Source organism: Nelumbo lutea, chromosome 4 (genome assembly GCF_056320005.1).
Source record: "Nelumbo lutea isolate HS-2025 chromosome 4, American lotus-T2T, whole genome shotgun sequence".
NCBI lineage: Eukaryota > Viridiplantae > Streptophyta > Magnoliopsida > Proteales > Nelumbonaceae > Nelumbo > Nelumbo lutea.
In genome coordinates, this window is record NC_142687.1 from 17,340,669 (window position 1) to 17,362,768 (window position 22,100).

Consider the following 22,100-nt stretch of genomic DNA (forward strand, 5'->3'; position numbering starts at 1 on the left):
CCTTATCCCATAAATATAAAAATCTAAAATTAATTAAAATCTGGCCGTTATAATTGTAATGGGGTATATTTTAGCTTTAGATTATTAGAATATAGTACTGCATCAATTCGTATATAATTATAAATGCTATTAGTTTGTACCAAACATTACAACTAGAAGAATATAACATAAAGTACAATTTAATCGAGAGAGCAATTAAGAAGAGCAGGTGTGAAAATTGAGTATTTGTTCTCCTAAGTTGACAAAGTAATTATACAGGTACTTGGTTAGCTACCATTAATTTTCTTGCTCCTGCGTTATACACAGAGCCAATGTATTTATTACATACAGACTTCCACAAAAGTTAAAGTTAAAGTAATCATCCATGACAACGCTAACATCATAAACCTTCCACGACCATTACTTAAAAAAAAAAAAAAGAAAGAAAGAAAATATCATATCGTATCATGCAATATTCCAAGTTGGTGATGGAGGATTTAATTTATTATATAATTTGTTTATTTTGCATAAAACAAGGCCATCCCTTTGGTTTTTGTCATGTTTCATTGGGATTTATTAGGTGGCGTAAGCATCAAAAGGAGGAGCTTGGTCCGACCGGACAGTTTGGCATCGTTTCAAGGGCCCCATTCTGCCCTTTTCTAGCACCATTAGTTTGAGCCCCACTTACGTTTAGCTTCAAAGCGCGCTTAGCTGGTCTTTCTATATAACACTATAACCAACCAATCCCATCAAAATGTCTCAGAACAAAACAAGAGCATCGGGTACCCAGCTGCCCTAATTAATTGTGGTTATCGTTTTGTTCTGGCCCTGCTGATGAGTTTTATATATCTTTTCTATAATCATAGTTGAACCCATATATATATAGAGAGAAGTTGGCCAACTACTATCTATTATTTCCAACCACCATTCCAGGGGTTTATGATTTTTTTAAAACTACTATTGATCCCAATTTTCCTCTCCAACTTTAAGTATATTTTGTTTCATAATGAAACTAATAGTAAAAGTACTAGTACGATCTCTTTTTGCTTTCAAATAAAAAAGAAAAAAAAAAGACAAAAAATATGGATAATTGCACGCTATAAATATACAGGTTTGGGTTATGGCTAGGCATGAGCCAAGCTCATAGCTATCTTTCTCTTCTCCATATGCCATCCTTCTGGTTGGGCTCAGTGACCTCCATCTTTAGGAAGAATTAGGGTTTCATAGGATAGGATGAAGAAGCAAAAAATGAGTATAAAAAGAGGGGAACAAACTTGCAGTAGCTCTACTACATCATCTTGCATGATGGTGAGGAGTGTCAGATACGGGGAGTGCCAAAAAAATCACGCTGCTAGTATAGGAGGATATGCAGTGGATGGGTGCAGAGAGTTCATGGCTGGTGGAGAGGAAGGAACCATTGCTGCGCTTAGATGTGCTGCCTGCGGCTGCCACAGAAATTTTCACAGAAGGGAAGTAGAGACTGAGGTAGTGTGTGAGTGTTCTTCACCTCTTTCCAATGGAAGTTGAAGTAAGAGAAAACCATGCATGCTGAAATTTGTTCTGCTAGTGATCGATGAAATTAAAAAAAAAAAAAAAAAAGGAGTTCTGATCTAGTGATGAAATTAGCCTGTATTTCTTGTTTTTGTTGTCTACCTCATATATGTATCATCAGATTAATGTTGCAATGAGATTGCAAGAGAAGAAACTGATGAAAGTTCCTTTGTTTCTTTTTCTTTCCCCCTTTTTTCTCTTATACGTACTTTCCTAAGAACTTGAGATATCTATTTGGAAATTAACAAGTGGATCTACTAGCTAGCTAGTAATTTACCATTAATGTAACCTACAAAATAACATGCCTGCAGCTGTAGGTATATGGTATGGGCTGAAGAAAAGATCTCATCATCTTAGCTAGATAATCAACTGTATAAGTAAGTAGATTATGTGTTTTGGGAGGAATAAAAGTGAGGAAATATCATTATATATATATATATATATGGACCAAATTATTGTAAACAATAAGAGATCTATATATAGGAAGGAGAGACCTAAAAGGATTATATTAATTCATTGCAAATTATGATGACTACAGGGAATAAATATAAGGATTAAAGTAATTAGCACTTTTCATGGATAACTGGAAATTCCCTTATATTTTTCATAATACTTGGAAGAACAGATATATTGTATATATATATATCCTCAAAATATTCTTCCCTCGCATCTTCTCAACAAGTAAGTGTCCATTTTGTGTACATGAATCCTTAATTAATTTCTCTCCTTCTAATTATCAAATAGTATAATAATATATATGCGGCATTGAAATGGTTGATTGCATTCTTAATTGGGATCCGATATTATCAAGAGGACGAGAGAATGTAGGTAGAAATATTAAAATTTCAGTAAAATATCGATATATGTTAAGTGAAATCAGTATAAGATCTAATACTATAATAACTGTAGATAGTGAAGAAAGTATTTAGTGGCTGCGCTTGGCAAAAATCAGAACATTATTTCTCCCCCACAATAGCCTTATGCTATACCTGGTTCATCCATATATACTATTTTGTCTTTTGTCTTTGCTTCTCCTACATACACTAGCTATGACGCACGATTCAAGTCTGCTAGTTTAAAGTAGCACAAAACTTTTTTCAAGTAGTACCGTTTCTTCGATCAGGTGCAGGAATTTGTTTATGAGTTTATGCCTTTCGGGTCTCCCTGGCTATCTCAAGTCTGCTAGGAATTTGCTTCTCCCCTATTCTTTCTTGTTATTCATCATACTTGTTTTTTGTTCATATATAGCAACTAAAAAGTTGTAAAGAAAAACTACATTTTAGTCATCAAAAGGTACATCATTTGCCAACTGAGGTATACAAGAATGGGCAAGATCAGTCAGGTATAAATGTCAGTGATGTTACAAACTTATTACAATATGCATGAATGAATGCTTTCAAATAGGGAAGATTCATTATTATTATTATTATTATTATTTTTTTTTTAATTTATTTTTTTTTTTATTTTTTTTTTTGGGGGGGGGGGGGGGAGGGGTGTCCAGAAAAGGGAATACTGCATGAGGCAACATAGAAATCTTATCAAATGATAAAATGGTAAAAGATGCTTTAGAACATGTTACTTCTGGCAACTATGATTCCTGGAGCAGCTATGAATATTCACCAAATTAAACTTGTGCGATATTGTCAAGTAGTAAAACAAAATGCATGATAAATTTGTATTTCGCCATAAAGGACAATGTTAAGCCTAGATAGGACAATGAACCGACGATCGATAACCCAAGTAATTAATTGAATGAAAGGTTATAAGCATCTGAAGATAAAAATGAAAACCCTTAAAAAATTTGGTGCATTCAAAATCCATGGAACATATATAGCTCTCATTATGTTGGATCAGTGGCCTCAACTCTAGGATGCATACATTCATGCAATGACATATGGAATGGGTTCTATCATGCTCTGGGGTTCTTAATGCTGCATTTGTATAAACAATACTTTCTTTTTGGTAAAAGTATAAATAATACTTATGTCTTTCTTTCTTCCTATTCGACACATAATCTAGCATACGTCAACTATGATCTATGTGGTTCATTAGTAGGGAATTCCCAACCTTGTTATAGGTACGGTTAAACTTGCGTATATGAGGTATAGAAAATAAAAACCTATTCAACGACCTTAGCAATAATCCTATATCATTTGACTAAGTGGATAAGTAATTAAATTTCAGCGTAAGGTAGGTAAGTTATGGATGGGCTTGTATTTATCAACGTTTCAAGTCCAATAGACATTTGTGTGAAGGAGTGATAAGTAGTAAACATCTATTAAGGAACCTCACCTATCACGGTATCACACTATCACCTAATAACTTAAACCTTTTAAGTTGTTGAACATTTGTTTACGTGAAAAAATGATGAAATATTATTATTGTGTGACGAGTCTGGATCTATCGGCTACATTCATCAAGCCGCACTTTGAGAATATCGGTGATATAAAATACAACCAATAATATTCCAGATGTGTGGTGCGATGGGATGAAAGTGGCCAGCTGCAATAATGCATGTGCTGTGGTCAGCAGCTCCGATCTCCCGTACGTGGCCTTAACACTTTATATCCAGGACGATACATGCATATAACCTCTGTAGGAGATGCATGACAATATGACATGCTTAAGACTTAACCTGACCTGGATTGCTATATACCGTGGCACATGGCGTCTTCGTGGGTGCTTTATTAATCCACAAATCAGCCATGGAGATTATTTTAAATGCCGTCCATCTTCTGGAAATTTCGTTTACAGCAACATCAGGTTTCTTGGAAAAGTAGTAGAGTAAGGTGGAGATTTTGGTCGAAATATATATATATATATATATATATATATAACAGAAAAAGCAAACGAAATCATGGAAAGTAACGGTAATGTTGCAAAGTAAAATTAGTATAAACCTTACCGAGCCGAAGAAGAAGTTGTGTCCATTTGCATTCTAAGGCTGCATTAGACATTCCTTATTTTAATTCCTTTTTGCAATTAAAAATAACACTATCAACGCTAAACTTTTAGCTAAGAAAACGAGATAAGGAATGCCAAATGCAGTGTAAATGGCTTATACGCATGGGAGCCCTAACAAATAATAATAGGAGCTCCAGCCCATCAGCCTGATCAGCCCGATGAGGATGGGTGTATATATATATATATATATATGATCAACCCATCCTGTGATATGAGTGGTCTGAAAGAATTTGCTTTGTGTATTCCAAATGTAACATCACAACTCACAAGCACTATTGAGAGACATGTGCTCAATGAATCACGACCATATACAACACAATATACGGATCCAAATCACTTAACCAACAATGCACAAGTAGAGGTAGAGCGTAGAGCCATCAAATGATGGGAGATGGAAATGAAGATGTTGACTCTCCAAATATCAAATATCAAATATCAAATACCAAATACCAAATACTACTACCGTGCATAAACATTGACTTGGATGCATCACACAGATTGAGATTGGACTTAGTTTTGAAACTAGCGGCCCAAGAAAAAAGGGACGACCTAACATCGATTAACAGGAGCCACAACCCATTAGCTAGTATCCAAAATCTCAACGTGCGCAGGACCTAACACATTGCTTGTTCCGAAATTTATGGGGGATGGTTAGAGTATGGCTTATGGGCCACCAAATGTTTTTTTCTTTCTTATTTAGGCTAAGGCTAGCTAGTAGCCTAGTAGCTAGGCTAGGCATATATCTCTGCTATGCTATCGATCAATGTTAAATGAATTTGGGCAAGGCCTATCTCTCATATTCTCATTCTCATGGGTGTATTGGGGCTTTCTGGATCCTTGTATAATGCAGAGCAACTGCTTTAAAACTTTTGATGCCATCATTCAACCAACCCAAAATTTCTCATTATCTACTACCACCATTGTAGAACGGAATTTGTCTTCATTCCTATTTCCAGTAATCTTTATCTCGCTGTCAAGTGTGGAAAAGGGCCCTAGAGTCCGCCGGCTACGTAGCCAGTAACCCTTCCTACGGGGCCCACCCTTACCCTACCTAACCTTTCCGCCTAAGCGCCACTCGCTTTCCGCCCTAAAATAGTATCGCCCTTGATTGTGAAAGGATGAATTCCCTTTTTAAAATATGGTGGTCATGCATACATTTGCAAAGGATATTAATAATTAATTAAAATAATACTAATAATGATAATTAATAAATAATAATTATTACTATTAATCAAAATAATATCCAAGACTTAATACAATAAATAACAAAATAAATATTTATTTCATTTAAATGTTAATAATTTTTTTTCGCGCAAGATCATTTAGCATGGTATATGCAATTCCAAAAAAAAAAAAAAAAGAAATAGAATCATGATTTCACCCAAATTCACAGTCTTACCATAAATAAAATTTAGGGGAAAATTTCTTAAAGTATCCCTATGGTTTAGGAAATTGACTAACTCCATCCTTACTGTTTACATATTGTAAGTAAGTTTCCTAATAATTGTCATTGTCGTTAAATATTGATGGAAAAAAAATTAAAAAGTCAAATTTATCCTCCATTATTTTTCAAAATTTTAAAATATAACCCGTTCTCACACTGCATTGTATTCGCCGCTTTTCACCCCAAGCACTCCACCGTCAATTAAGGGTGTCCATAAAAAACCAAACTAAAACAAGAAAATAGAATTAGAAAATGAGGTTAACCGAACCGATCAACCGATCAATTAGGGGTGCTCAGTGCAAGGCAATATTTTATTCAATCTCCCATAAATCAGTTATTCATTTATTCATTTGAAGTGATGACCCAAACAAGAAGAATGAGAGAATCTATTTGTTCCTAATAAAACCATAGAATCAATAAATGCAAAGCAGAGAATCAAGTATAGTAGTAGAGACAGAGGGAACGAATGCATTAGTAACAAATATTATAGAAATCACCACGATCTCCATTCAAGGATTCATTAGAACTACAATCATATATCAAAACCAAAGACCAAAAGAAATCTAACCGACTACGTAAAGCTTACTTGATCCTAATCGAAATCGGTGCCCCTGATTGTGTAAATAGCGTATCACCTCTCGAGGTGACAAAGAGCGAAACTTCCCTAGCCAATTCATCATCATCCTCATTTCCACCTCCTAATCCCCTATCACCATCGAGTTACTCCTCTTGGAAACCATCGGCGTGTTCTTTCCCTTCCCCGTTGAGTACATTATCATTGATTTTCCCACAACTCGAATTCAAGGAGAGAAGCATTGATCCCCGACTGACCTAAAACCATTCAATTCTTTATCTAGTTTTGACTTTCTGCTTTGGGGAAAAGGTAGAAACCAAAGGGCATTTTAGGGAAAAATGTAGAATTTTTCTAGTGTTTTAGGGAAAAGGGCATTTTAGGAATTTTAAAAAATATATCAGTCACATGATGTCATATGTGAACGAAGTGTGATGGAAAGTTAGGTTTTAGACAATTGTTAAAAAACTTAAGGGTACTTTAAGACAATATATAAATAATAAGAGTAGAGTTAGTCAATTTTTTAAATTATAGGGATACTTTAAAAAAATTTCTCTAAAATTTAATAGATTAACATATTAAGCACATAGTTCGAAGCACATTTAGGAGTTGAAGAATCGAAAAGATTAAATTACAACTACGTTAAAAATAATAATAATAATAATAATACAAACAGTAAAGCAAAATATAACAAGAAAGTAATGCAAAATAGGTTATGCATACATTCAAACAGTGGGTTCTCCTTACTTCATTCTTCCATTTCTTTATCCTTTCTAATCTGCTTCTCCATCTAAAACTTGACCATGTCCATCTTATGTTTGGACATCTCAGACCATATCTCCTTTGCATGCATAAAACCACCTCCTTGCCTAGCCCTCTCCCCTTTCATAAGAGACGATGGTAGGGAACTCCATATTGTTATCCTGTTTGTAGGTGGCTAAATCTCTATGTTAGTGTCAAGTCTTGTGGTGTATAGAGTAGAGGCTAAGGAGTCTATATGTCATTGGGGGAATTATTACCAATCGAATTTTGTGTCAATGGGACTTGATCATTATCTTCATTTGAAGGGGTCTCCACAATACCCATAGAGATGCAACCAGTTGCACTAGTCCCAGAATAAATGATATATAATTCCTCATAGTATTGGCAACCCTTTTCCTTACCTGTTTAGCACACTTATACTTTTGCGTGAAGTATATTTGGTATTAGCATCCTAATGATTTAAAATCTATAAATATATATTCATAAGAGTTTTACTGAAATAAGGTAGTCCCATACACACTATTGCTTGGTTTCTTTGTGATTGGATCTATGGTAACCCCTGTGTGGTTGCAAATCTTTTGATAATCATTAAACTTTTATTCAGATGATGAAATTTATTCTTAAACTGATCCCAACTATATGACTTGTGGTCCTTCTCGTTGAATTTCTCTAATATATTTTTTCAACATTCTGTATTAAAAGTTGATGTTGGTCTATTGTGTGCTTTTACTTGTTCAACCATCACCTCTATGAATGTCCTTTCCTCAGGCTCACACCATGTTGCACATTCGTTTATTATTTCTTCTTGCATTGTATCTGCTTGGGTGGCCATGTATTTTTGTATGATCTTAGTGGGTTGAGTGAAATACATTCAAATACACATGAATAAATTAAAAGCCCGCATATCAAATTGTCCCTATGAATAACGAGAATCTCCAATAGGTTATCATGCGAACAAAGACAAAAAAAGAATATGTGATTACATTATGTAAGTGTACTATATATTATATGAATATATTTTTGAACGTATTATATGCATATATAATACATATATTTTTGTATAAATATTTATGTATTCATTCACTTGATAACAAAAAAGTTAATATGTAGAAGTCTTTACAGTTTGATGATTTACACATGGATGGATATGTGACAAAATTAAACTCTCGAATACTTGATAACAAAAAAAGAATGAAGTAAACACAAGATGAAATTATGGAATACAATTTGCTCCATCCATACGTATTTAACAGATCTGAATGCATGTGGACGACAATGCTTAGGTTTTCATTTCTTATTTAGGAAATGGGGGAAACCTTTGTATATGTGAATGATGAAGTTTTCATGTGGTTTGGAATTTTGGTATTCTAATATTGGTCTTCAACTAGCCTAATGTTGTGTCTTGCCGACTCAGGTATCATTAAGGCCCCGTTCACTTTTTGATAAGTTATTTATCTAGGTAAATGCAATTATTTGGGTAAGATTTTTTCTACGAAACATTTACCCATATTTTTTTATTTTCCAGTTGAATAAGGCAATGACCATTTTAGCCATAGAAATTCATTATTAAAATGAGCATTTTTGTCCCATTCAAATGTTGGCAAATTTCCCCTTATGTGGAAAAGTTATTTACCCATATAGTAAATGGGTATCACTTTCCTGTGTAAGTGGAACCCAAGAAAATAAGCTTTCCCTGGTCCCCACATAAGGCTGAAAAAAGAACATGGGGTTTTTGATCAATGGGAATCAAAATCCCAATGACCAACTTCCCCCTCTCAAGATCCAAGGAAAGAACACCCCCTAAGATGTATAGTTTTTCCACCCCAGTTGACAGGTTGAAGAGCCATCCTTCAGCTTTATCAAGTTCCAAATATGGAATTAGGAGAAAGAACTTCACAAGCTTGTGTTTCAAGAGAACTTCTAATGGTGAAGAGGAACTCATGGGTGTATACTTTTAAAATTGTTCAGGTGAGTGGTATTGTGTTGTTTTAACAAAGTGAAATGGCATCACAAGGTCTGTCTTCCTTCATGGAGAAAAAGTACCATCAAGCAGAAAATGGATGGAGGTCATACACCATTTCCAGTCATTTTTGCACAAGATATCATTCTAGCTCTGCCAATAAGTTTATAAATGATGATAAGCAAAATTTTGAATGAGGTACATGATATAGCATTATCCATGAAGTAAGGTACCCTATGTTAACAATCTATTTCCTTTATCTGTTGCATTGGAGTTTGCTTAGCTTAGAACACTTGAAAATCAATCTAAAACAACCCAACTTCAAAATGTTATCCATTTTAATTCCTATTATCACAATGACATGTTCATCCTTAGGTACAACGAATATAACATGTTTGGAACGAATATTGGAGAAGACATTTACAATAGCAAAGTTAAAACAGGGGTTCACCCACGAGAAGACAGAAATGGGGATGCTTCTCCGAAAATCCAGATAACTTTTACAGTAGCATGTGCATAAGCTCTTACCGGTGGTGATAACAGTCACTGCAGCAGCAGGCGATGGTGGGTAAATGGCAAGCGACATCGAACTTCTACCGTAGCTGCAAGCCTTGTAACGTCCAATGAAACCAAAGAGGTAAAAGGGAAATATTATATACGCACAAAAAAAAAATGATAGTGGAAAAACATATTACAACTGACGGTCTAGCGATGCAGTGGTGTTCGGAGTAGCAGTAGGGCCTAGAGTGAGATCGAGGTAGCAGAGGCAAGTTTAGCGGCAAGCCCTAATGTTGCAATGGTAATATGTTATATGGTTTTAGGATAAAACGCATTATTTGAGAGTAGTACGAAGCATGTGATCAATCTGTAAATAAATGTCCATGATAGTGTGAACCTGTCTAGGAGAAATAACCACAGACGATATTTTGCCATGCGATATAGGTCAATCCACAATATAGTGTATTTCGGCCGCACCACAGTGTAAGCCAACGATGGGTTGAGGTGTTGCATGTTTTAGAACATAATATATCATGGTGCATCCACATCACCTTAAGTGATAAGCAGGGTGCATCAACTAGGCCCATTATTGCCCAATTTTTGTTGGGCCTTTATGATGTAAGTCTGGATCACTTGCCAACAAAATAAGTTACAACACCCTACCAATGTGATCTGACACTGTACATCTCATGCATGACAGGCCCCAGTTTCATAGTGAGATGTGTGAAATAAACCTTCCTAAACAAACTTGGGCTGAAAATAAGATAAAACCCATTTTGACATTTTACATGTCAGAAACAGATGCCCAGATAAAAAATAAAAAAAGTGGCCATTTGAAGCGCCAGTGCCTATTTGGACCTTATTTTTCCTCTTCTTGGTGATCATGGGACTTAAAAAACCTTTAGGCTACTTGTTCTACATCATTCTACTTCTTCATACGGCCCTCGGTTATAACCCCGCATGCAATAGCAGGCTGGCTGACAAGGTTAATGTATACTTTTGCTCCACCCTTGTTCAAATCTTTTAGGGGCCATTTGGTTTGCTGTCAGAATTAAAATTAAAATGGTCTATTCCCATAATTTGTTTGGTTCAGACAGAAATAGGAATGAAAATTGGAATCAGTAAAAATGGGATTTTATTCCTAAGGGAGGGGAAGGGAATGGCCATTCCACTAGGACTAGGAATGGAAATGTGATTCCTATTCCACCCAACCAAACAGTTGGAATCAAAATGGCCCATTCCAATTCCAATTTCAAACCCCTATTTCCACGAACCAAATGGGGCCTTAAACCATTGCATCGACCGGTGGTGCGTATGGTCAGGTTAAATAGGTGTTCAATTTAGACATTACAGGTTATCTGGAAGCAATATAGACCGAAATATTTTAATTTAGTCTTTATTTTAAATTTCTACTGTATTTTCGAACATGATCTCAACATATGAACGCATTCATTTAGGAAATGTTAATAAAACTGAAGTAATAAAGATCGTTTATGGGCTCAAGGAATGGACTTTTTTTTTCTCAACTATAACTATAGTTGATATATATATATATATATTGAACGATTCGATGGAGATAATGCACTAGAACAAAGTTCCTTTTAAAAATAGTAAGAGGAAATGGTATAATTTCGTTGCACAGAGCTTTAGAGAAGTAAGAGAACCACAACCTGAAAGGTTGATGAATTGTGTAAAGTTAGGGATGCACAATTTCTCATGGTTTGGTCCATTCATCATGGCCCAAGCCCAACCTTTAGGTTGCGTTTGGTTTCAAAGAAAGGTAGGAAAACCTATTTACCCTACTTTTTCTTTTTCTTTTTCTTTCAAACCAAACAAAGCCTTATAGGTCTGATCCCCAAAACGTGTTTCAGTACCATAGAATCTTCATTTCAATTTTCCTTTTAGGGTGTGTTTGTTTCAAGCGCACAGTATACATGTTTCGCTATAGTGAAAAACATCGTTCTCAACTCCTAAAAGCTATTGATAGTCTAGTAGCTGAGATGCCCACTTGGTAACCTTCCAAACGAGAGGCACAGGATCAAACCCATGGAACGACAGGCCAATTAAGTAATATGTATTATGTAATACCCAAAATAAAATGCAAGAATTTGATGATACATTCCCTCGGTGTATACAGGCCAATTAAGTAATAAGGCCCAAGTTAATCCATGAGATGATGATGAAACTAAAGGCCAACCAAGAAGGCGACAATGGATTTTTTTTTTTTTTTCTATTTGGTAGTGAAACAGAAAGCCAGAGAGAGCTGTGTCCTACAAAGCTGATAGAAGACTAAAATGGCCAACAATATAGAAGCTTCAAGAGAAACTTATTGTCTTTCTGCACCCAAAATCTTTCATTTAACAGTAATATTATAGATCAAAGTAAAGTATTAAGATACTTGATTACCAAACGGTCTAAATATTTGACGACAAGACCCAAAAAACTCATTACATATTTTGAATCATCTAGGCCAAGGTCAGTTTGGGGATTCAAACAGTTATCTATATATCCTATTTTAGCACTCCACATTTAAAGATACCATTCATAATAGCTGAAACGGTTGAAACGGCTGAAGTGAATGACTTCTTTGTTTTTAATGAAGTTACGAGATCCTTAGTAGCTGAAGCTGAAGTTGGGTTAATTATTATACGATTGAATAGTTTTATTATTTGAGTATTTTATCCATTAAAAGACAAAATAATAAGTCATTTGCAACTAATACTGTGAAATAGGACAAAACAATAAATCATTTTACAACTATTATGTATAATTTTGTTTTTAAGCTCATGGAAATATGAAAAAACAGACAATCATTATAATATAATATTTTAAGAAAAGAAAAAAAAAATCTCCTAATAACTCAGTCTACATGTAGGAAAAGAATACCAAATTAATCCCAGCAAAATAGAATTTGCAATGATTCGGATATTATGAAAGATGTTATTTGTAAAAAGAAAAAAAAAAAGAAAAGAAAAGAAATTAATGAAAAATCACCTAAAAGATAGGTAAATAAGTGTGGCTGTCCTTGATTTGCGCCTGTGAATATGAAGTGGACCCAAAGCAATTAAAGAAGGGAAAGAGAAACAACGTAACATCTTACAGGTTTGTCAAAATATCTAAGTGCACATGCATGCATGCAATTTCCATACTGTAACCGTGGAAATGTCTACGTTGCATTATAAACTCCTACACAGAGTAAGTAATTGATACTAGTAGCAACATCTTAATTCCTAACTGGACCAAAATTGGATCATCGATTGCTACATTTTGCAATGAGCAAATAGTAGCAACATCTCACAAGCAAAAGCCTTAAAGCCATCACCCTTTGGATGTGCATAAAAGCTCAGCTTTAAGTTTTGTCCTTTCACAATTATATTCTAAGCCTAAGGTGTGGAAAAGAAAGAGTTGCATTTAAACATCAAAGAAAAGGTCCACAGCAAATGGGACAGCTAAGACTGATCACCTTGACAACATTGCTGGTGGTTGACATGGGCAATCCCTCTGAAGGGATCCTTTCAGTTTCAGTTGTGACTTGTGAGAGTCCATTACACTTTGCTAAATGAACGTGCAAAACATGCATTGCAGTTTGCAGATGCAGCCCATGGGATGGGATGGGCGGATGGGGACTACACCTTCCTCTATGCCTCTATCCAAACCGTAGCTACTCTCCAATTAAAAGAGGTTTCAATTTCCTCCCTCCTCAGCTTCTAGCGTTTTTACTTTTACCCAACAAACGGGGACTTCACTTCTACTTTTGACTTTTACAGTGTTGTAAATTGCATGGCATCGAAGCAACTCTCAAAGGGGGAAGCAAACTGTAGCCCCAGAGGGCCAGAGGAAGAAGAGAATCCCATGTGTCGTTTCTTTTTTTTTTAACTAATATAAACAAATAGAAAAAGAATAAAAAAGTAAGGTTGGGATCGCGTTGATACAAGTGGGGCCATGTGTACGGTAAAGAAATGCAGAACAAATCGTGTGTCTAGTCAAGTCTACACCACCACAAACCTTAAATTAAATTAACAAAACGAGTGACGAGATAAATATTATGGGCTAACAGCCATGGGCCTCTTTTAGGTTTTCCCTTAGGCCTAAAATATACTGCAAGTTAAGTTTTAACTAAAACGCACGTTAACGGCCGATTAAGTCTTACAACGATGACGATGACGACGACGACGACATCCACCGGCAGAAAAGAAAGCAAGAAGGAAAAGCAAGACATAAGTAATGAGGTTCAACTCCAACAAGAAAAGCAAAGGGAGAGAGAGAGAGAGAGAGATTGGTTCCTTCCATCGTCCATGACCCTCCACCTTTTAATCATATAAATAAAAGCCTCGTCTGCATGCTTCCCTTAAAAAGGAAGGGATGACTAAAACCAATATAGCAGGCAGCACAACAAAACAAACCGATTCCTCCATTCACCAAAGAATCTCAACCTCATCCATTCATCACATATCATCAGTTTTAATAGAAGGGGATTCAGGAAGGGCTTCACCCTGTTCTACCACCACCGAAACACACCATTTATCCCGACATAAATCAACGAAAGTGCATTGCCGAATCACCAAAAAGAAAGGAAAGAATATTGAAAAGTGAAAGAAACCAACTTCAACCACTTGATATCATAGAGAGGTGCCACTGCACGCACTCACAGACTACAGTGTATAAGTTCACTTCCAAAAGATTAAAAAAAAAACAATACTTAATACAAAGAAAAATTAATTGAAAAAGAATTTCCAAACAGGAGCAACAAAATACCACTAAATATAAATGGAATGATAGAAGAGCCAAGCTCAAGTAGATTAAATCTTTATGCCAAATCTATTATTAATGATAATAATAAATAACTCAAACATACAAACAACCGACTAATGTAGATAAATTAAGAACAAGATATTAAAATGCAATACAGAATATTTATGCCAAATCTCTATTACTAATTTGTGGTCCTTCCAAATGAAGTATATGAGAAACACAAACTATTATAAACTTAAAATTGCATTAATAACTCCTGTGGTTTCCTTAATTTGAACTATGCCAACCCCTCGTTCAAAATCCTCCTAAAACGCTTTTCACCAAATTCTTTTGTCTACAATGAGAAATGAGAGGAACACATATATAAAGTGGGAAATGTCCAAATCCTACCACACCCATTAATCATGAACCGCGAATTAACATCCAGAACAACTAAAAGAGAAGCGGAACGGAGAACCAACTGAAAAATGAGAGATAATCCCATACCCAAAATAAATTGAATTCCCAAATAAATTGCTTTTTTTTCTTCTTTTAACTTCTCCCGGAACTGAACAAAGTGTTTGTTAATCATCTAAAAAAGGAAAAAAATAGAAAGAAAGAAGAAGAAAAAAAAAAAGGCACTTGTCCCTCTCTTCCTAATATTTTCTGAACAACAACAAGGAAAAGAAGAGGTCAAGAAGAAAGATTAAGATGAAGAAGAAGAACCATTAGTGGCAACATGATGAGCACTATTATCATTGTGGTGACTGTGACTGTGGTTCTCGTTGGCGTCAACGCTACTTCTATTGCCATTTGCATCTCTCTTTCCAAAAGTATGCTTGTTGTTATGCATCCAAACCTTCAACACACCTTTCCCCACCCCAATCTCATTGCAGAACTCCTCAACCACCTCTTCGTCGCTCTTCTGCATCTTCCATCCGAGCCTCTCTGAGAACGCATACATCTTCTCCTTCTGTTCCTGACTAAATTTCGTGCGAAACCGCTTTCTCCCATTTGGGTTTGGCGTCACAATCGCTGTTGTTGCTGCAGCAGTTGTGTTCACATGATTTTCCGGCGCTCGCGATAGGCCGGCGCTCAGTGCTAACAACATGTGAGGTGCAGATGGATAGTACGAAGATGAGAGAGGAGGTGGGGAGGCTGAATTCGGGCTCCTACAGCGAGCTACAATTGGTTGGTGTGGAGTGTGCTGCTGGTGCTGGTGATGGTAGTCCAACGTATGGGCACCCTCGTCAGGTTCACGGCGGTGGAAGTTGCGATGGCATCCACACGCGGCGCATTTTAGGGAAGTTGGGTCGGTGGGCGTAGCGGAGGGGGAGGGCATAAACTCTCCGCACCCGTCCACGGCATGGCCCCCTAAACTTGCCGCATGGTTTTTGAGACATTCCTTGTAAGTAATGACCGCGGATGGGGTGTGGTTCTGGTGGTGCCTCTTGAGTACGCCGTTGCCGAAGGATAAGGGCTTGGAAATGTGGTGGTCGGTGAGCTTGGTGGGTTGGGTCGGAGATGGTGTATCGGCGTCGGCTTCTTGTGGTCTCCGGCTACTGTTGGGGGTTATTGCGGTGGCGGTCAAGTCCATGGTTGGAACATTTAGGGGTCGGAATCTTAAGCTGGAGAGGACGCTTTCAGGAACCGTGTTTTGGTGGGATTAAGGAGGGCCTTTTCCATGGGAACGGTCGGAAGGTGGAGAACAGATGAGAGAGGGGGATAGGATGGTGGGCAACAGCGAGCGACCGCGCGCGCGAGAGAGAGAAACAGAGAGAGGGGGGGGGGGGTTGATGACGATGATGATCAGTTATGAGTGATAATAAAAATCTGGGGTTTTGTGGATGACGGGACTACAGAAAGGCAACTGTTCATCATGTGTCCTTCTTAACCACTCGTTTTTAACCCTGGTTCTAATCTTTGGTTACGTTTATGACCCGCTGGGTTAGATGTGGTGTAATAAATATATCTTGGTCAAATATTTATTGCTTCGACTCGGTTGACTCACTCGTTCGTTTATTCCCCGTCCCCAATTTACGCTGTTAGCTAACTTAGCTAGAGTATTTGGAGAAATATGATATAGAGAGAAGAGAGGGTTGCACTCGTTTGAAGATCGGGTCACACTCGTTCTCACACCGAGTGGAATTTGGAATTTGAACCGGTCCTTAACCCAGTAACCCTCCTCCCGGTCCCGGCTCCTCCTCACTCCTCAATCCTCATTCCTCTCACTCTCAGTCAGTCAGTCCTTACTCACTCCTCACCTCACTGCAAGTATTGACCGTGAGTCTGTAACCGACCTTTGATATGCCAAGTGGTAGTGGCAATTAGATGAATCTTGAAACTTGAAAGAAGAGGCGGGACCCCTCAAACCAGAGGTTTTTTTTTTTTTTTTTATAACCAGTTTCAACTTTTCAAAAAATGGACTAGCCCTTTCCTTAAATTGGTTCACATGTTTAAGGATATTTCGGTACTTTTACTCTGCAATTTCATCTTTATATATTTCGCTTGTTTTTGTGAAATCTGCGGATTCGTCAATCAGGCGATGTAACTAAAATTAGAACCTATCCTTGGCAATTTGACAGTGAAAGGACGACAGGGCCCCTCTGAAAAGATTAAAAAATAAATCTGGATTTCTTTTTGAGAAGATATAAACCTTCATGTTGGTGCTTATGGAAGCAGGAATGGCAGCACCCCCTGATGTCACGTGCCGAAAAAGCAGGTATTAGATGACACGTATTGTTTGTCGCTCATGTCCCAAATATACACGTGGCGTTTTATTGCCAGGCGACTTTATTTGGGTCAATATTTTTTTAATTAAAAAAAATAAGATAATTGACATGAAGGAGGAGAACTCGTTACTCGGGTGTGCTGACTGCTGAATTCAAATAAGATAATAACGATTAAGTACGGGAGGGAGATGTTCCCAATGCATGGAAGGATGTGCGTGTAAAACGTCTGAAAAACGCCACGTGTGAAGAGCAGATCCGGTCTCCCCACAACGTCCTATAGCATATCTCCCTTGTATTGCAAACGATATACCCCACCACTACGCCATTTTAGTTTTGTTGGTACGAAAACCGTCGAGATGCACAGATTAGAACAGGAGGAGATAAAGGAACGGTTAGATATATAATTGTATAGTTGTAGAGGACATCAGCATTCGAATCCAATCATGGGATGAGGGAGGGGTTCACACATGGTGGGATGTGCATAAACAATCACATCGGAACTCGCACTTTTATTTTGTATTTATTTATTATTAAAAAAAGAAACTATTTATCGTTGTTATCAGCGCATTACCTGCTTACTCCTTCGCCCCGATGGCGATGGGCGATGGGAAGTTGGGAACCACTTAGCTCTTATACATTTTGTTTTTGGACTGGACCAAAATGGAATTCATGTGCAGTAATCACAATAATTAGAAAGTAAATTCATTTGTAAGATAATTGATGTGGATGAGATGGATTCGCCACATTTAGAAGGTCAAAATTGCTAAGTTTAGGAGATTTACTTTGTTGTTGTTATATGTATAAGCTTGGGACATGTTATGTGTTAATAATATTAATAATTAGTTTATATGGCCGGCTATTATAATTAGTATGATAAAAGACAAATAAGGCCGCATTCTCAATTATAACAAATAGATATAGATTGTTTACGTGATTGAACATCAGTCTGACTTTATTTGAACCGGTTTGTCAATTAATTCAGAGTGAAGGAGAATTTGTTGAGAGTGAAGGAATTCATAATTTGGTAATTTGGATGGAATTGAAGCTGGAGAATTAACAAATTATGTAAGGAAAAAAATAGTAAAGAGAAGTAAGTAAAAATCATGCATATATGCACTCAAAAGGGTCGTTTTAATTTGTTGGTTCATATCAGCAACAGTAGCACGCTATGTGCTACTTTGGATGATTATTTCTCAATTCTATGTTTGGTTTGTGGGGAAGGGCATCAGGCATGTCCACGCTGTATTCCCTTGGTATCTCACACTCTTTTTTTTTTTTTTTTTTTTGTGGGTATCTTACAGTCAACTCTACGTTTATTTCCTGGTAAATTCTAATCCGGTGTATATTATCATTTGCATTTAATTTGCAGGATAGTGAAAATGTGGATGAATAAGGGATGAGGATTACAATATTATATAAAGTTTTTCTTTTTTTTTTTTTTTAAGAGTAAGGAACTACGTACCGTACCTAATTGTGAGGTAAGGGTCCCATCAGCACTCAACAGTGGTCCCACAAACACCGGCCTGGCTTGCCAATGCCTAAATATGGTATGAGTGGTGTTGCAGGTAACTCGTGATTGTTCTCTCACCAACTCAACTGGTGGACTTGTGCTAGTGCCTCCAAAAATCTGGTTGCTGCTTCTAAATCCACAATCCAAATTAACCATCTATTGTGATTGTAGCCAAAACTTATATTGTCATATGACATACATACATGGATACTATTTATTTATTGGGTCCATATTAACAATTCTTAAAGCTACAGAAACATTTTCTAATTTTATCATTTTTCCCACAATACAAATGCATTTGCGTATCGTAAGGAGAAAGTAAAATTATAAGCTTTCCAGTATATTTCATATAGAAATTATGGTATCAAGACTTTTGTTTTGGCTAAGAGGAGGAGCTGTCATGAACTCATGTGAAGGAGAATGGGGTTTTGATAGGCCTTTACCTTTTAGCCTTTTTTGCTCTTGTATCAAAAATAAAATAAAGTAGTTAGTTGCTAATATGTTATCTGTGTTCATCACCTCAAGTTTCAAGATTTTGAACAGCATACAATTCCGGTATTTCGTTCTAGCCATTCAAATTAATTTTCAAACTTTTTACTAAAATTTAATTCATTATATCTCTTATTATCCCTTTCTTCTTGAAAAGAAATTGGGAAATATCTGTGAATGCAAATCAATGCTTGTATTCAGCTTTTATTGTTTTACTAACTTTATCAGGGGAAAAAAATAGTTGATGTTATTGATATATATATATATATATATATATATATATATATATATATGGTTTCGTAGAAATGTCAACATTTCAATGAAAATTCTTCTAAACCAGAAAATTATATTACCGAGGAATCCATTTGCTTACTTGAAAAAAAACCAAAGGTCCACAAAGTTAGAAACCATGGTCCACCCAACCTTTTCAGACTATGTCGGAGGAATTGCTAACCTAACCTTAAAGCAAAGATGATAATTTCATGACCTACTAAAATACGGCAACAGTTCATTTTAGACTAGAGGTGTTAGGGTTGCATTAATTCTAAGTGCTTCCATGCGCCCTCCTCAATTATGGACATAGCTAGTGGATAGTGGATATAGATCCATCATTATTCAACTGTCTCCCACTTGGGATATATATCTATCTTTTTTTAACCCAAGTCATTCATCAATTCAACATACGGGAAAATCAACTTATTTCTAAATATATTTAACGATGTTAGGAATTAATTAAATGCGTAAAGTTATTCTGATCATATAGTAAAGTTTTGGTTTAAACAAAGTGTATTTATTGCATCCATTTCCCATGCACTCATCAACTTCCACAACGAATTGAAAATTGAGATTTGAGAAGAACAAGTTACAAATTCACTCTTGTAGATGAAGATAACCCTTATCAGTCAACACTACTCACTGAGTCACTGCTGTTTGGAACTTGTAGGGTTTTATTAACAGAGTGATGGTTTTGATTTGAGTAGAGAGGACTTTGTAATCTGTCTCAAAATAAGTTTCATAGGTTTGAGCGTTTTATGAGTTGAAAAGATCAGAGAATACAAAGGGGGAGTTATAATTTGATAGGCGTGACACCGACCTACACTTGAGGCTATCCTTTCGTTTTTGAGATATCCCCAACATAAAGATGATGCCAACCATGTCTATGACCAAGCCAACATGAAAGAAAAGAAAAAGAGGTTGAGATGGCTACCTCGTATTTAGGTCTACCAAGTCACCTGGACTAGACCACATTACACTGACGCCCTTTCCTAGTGAACTGTGAATATAAGCCAAAGTTTGGAATAAGTGCTTATTTCAAAAAGCATTTATTTTGGATTGGATTATATTAATAAGCATTTGGGAAATAAACCTGAAATAAGTGGTAAATTTATTCTGATAAGTGTTTTTATGGAGAAGTTTAAAATTTGGGTTTATTTTTAAGTGCTTATTTAATAAGCCTTTATTTCTTTTTTGGCATGTCTTAGCCTATCACATCATTTTAAAAATACTTATACTACCCTTATTCAAAACAAGTGTTTTTCACCAAATATTCATAATCACCTATTAGAATAAACAACTATTTTTTAATAATCACTCCCAAATTTAGCTTAAATAATAAATTTGCTTACTAATTCTAGCCATTTTATTTGTTGAATTTATAATTAATTTCCATGGACGAGAAGCATAGTTTGAACAATCAAGCCAGTAGTATATATGGTGAAATTTAGCAGTGAAAGGAGACATGGAGTAGCTAAAGGCGTGTTGGGATCAATGGGATTGGATTGGAAAGCCTAAAGCTTTTACCAAAACAAGCCCACCCGTCCATACCGCTGATGCCAATAGCTTCACATGTTGGTGTTATCTTTTCTGAATTATTCACTGTCCATGTGAAGATTCAGTTTGGGATTTGTAGTTGCAAGTTTCTGGATTCCTTCACATGTAGTTGGTACAGAGAACCCACTCCAGATGTTTGGACAAACTTGGTTTTTTCTTCTTCCCTTCCATTATCTTCCATAGTGAGATAATTAATGCACTTAAATTGCCATTCTCAACCTCTAAATCTATTGTATGTGGACGATATGGGCAATGACGAGTGAACCCGAGCCCAGGCGGAAATGCTAACAATTGTCACTGTGAGTTGAGCCTTAAAGCCTTAAAGCCTAGAGTAGAGTCACCTTTGATGATTTCATCAAGGACATCTCCTCTCCCCCTAACTCTTGATTACAGTTGTCCGTCCATGACTCATGTAATAAAGGATTACATTACGTAACGCAATTACCAGAGATGGTGGTGGTTTGTGGGTACGTTAGTGGCTGCAAATACAGAACGTGCACTTACATTTTGCCCGCTCCGCCATAATTCCAATGTTGCGTTTTCAGAAGAGGAGCCCAGGACGGAGTCGGAGAACCTGGTGGCTGTGACTCGTTTGTCTCAGGCCCATTTAAGGGATATTCTGGCCCACAAATAATAGCATCCATGACGATTGACAATGACAATGGAGAATTAGAGATGGAGAAAATTAGTAATTTGATTTCAGATTTTTGTAATACAGCTTTAAAATGTTACCTCCAAAAGCACAAGCACGGCACAATGAAAATATTTATGTTCAACTTTGAAGCTGGGCTCTGGTGTTCGTGCTGGAAAGTGCAGACCATTCGATTTCGATGGTGGGTCCAGCTAGGCTCCTTCTTACTTATTACTTCTTAGGCTATTACTCTTTTCCCTCACGCCCAAAGCCTTCTACGGTTCTACCCTACCAGCTACCGAAACAGTAATTAGTAATTACTATATTAATGTATGTATTTTATAGACTAAAACCAAATCCCCTATTCATTTGATTTACATTTTCCATGGGCATAGGCATAAGCGAGATAGGACAACTACTGACAAACACACACCCCCACACAGTATCA

The 22,100-nt window shown here is 36.5% G+C and overlaps 2 protein-coding genes and 1 long non-coding RNA gene across 3 annotated transcripts; 1 reads left to right on the forward strand and 2 right to left on the reverse strand.

The window, feature by feature from the left end:
- Positions 1-1,122: 1,122 nt before the first annotated feature.
- On the forward strand, positions 1,123-1,693 carry LOC148854241 (mini zinc finger protein 2-like). Its single transcript, XM_088982944.1, has one exon. It carries the CDS (start codon positions 1,213-1,215, stop codon positions 1,504-1,506), a length of 294 nt encoding a protein of 97 aa, XP_088839070.1. The 5' UTR covers positions 1,123-1,212; the 3' UTR covers positions 1,507-1,693.
- Positions 1,694-3,877: 2,184 nt separating this feature from the next.
- On the reverse strand, positions 3,878-4,887 carry LOC148854242 (uncharacterized). Its single transcript, XR_016112542.1, has 2 exons — positions 4,436-4,887; positions 3,878-4,265 (listed from the first exon to the last, which is right to left on the reverse strand). It is a non-coding gene; the product is annotated as an uncharacterized LOC148854242 (long non-coding RNA).
- A 10,090-nt stretch (positions 4,888-14,977) lies between these two features.
- On the reverse strand, positions 14,978-16,261 carry LOC148854243 (zinc-finger homeodomain protein 8-like). The gene has a single exon (XM_088941387.1). The coding sequence runs from the start codon at positions 16,055-16,057 to the stop codon at positions 15,167-15,169; it is 891 nt and encodes a 296-aa protein (XP_088797513.1). The 5' UTR covers positions 16,058-16,261; the 3' UTR covers positions 14,978-15,166.
- Between the last annotated feature and the right edge of the window lie 5,839 nt (positions 16,262-22,100).

Bases quoted from the DNA above. Each gene is read 5' to 3' on its own strand.
- LOC148854241 (XM_088982944.1), top strand. From the start codon at position 1,213: ATGAAGAAGCAAAAAATGAGTATAAAAAGAGGGGAACAAACTTGCAGT.
- LOC148854243 (XM_088941387.1), bottom strand. From the start codon at position 16,057: ATGGACTTGACCGCCACCGCAATAACCCCCAACAGTAGCCGGAGACCA.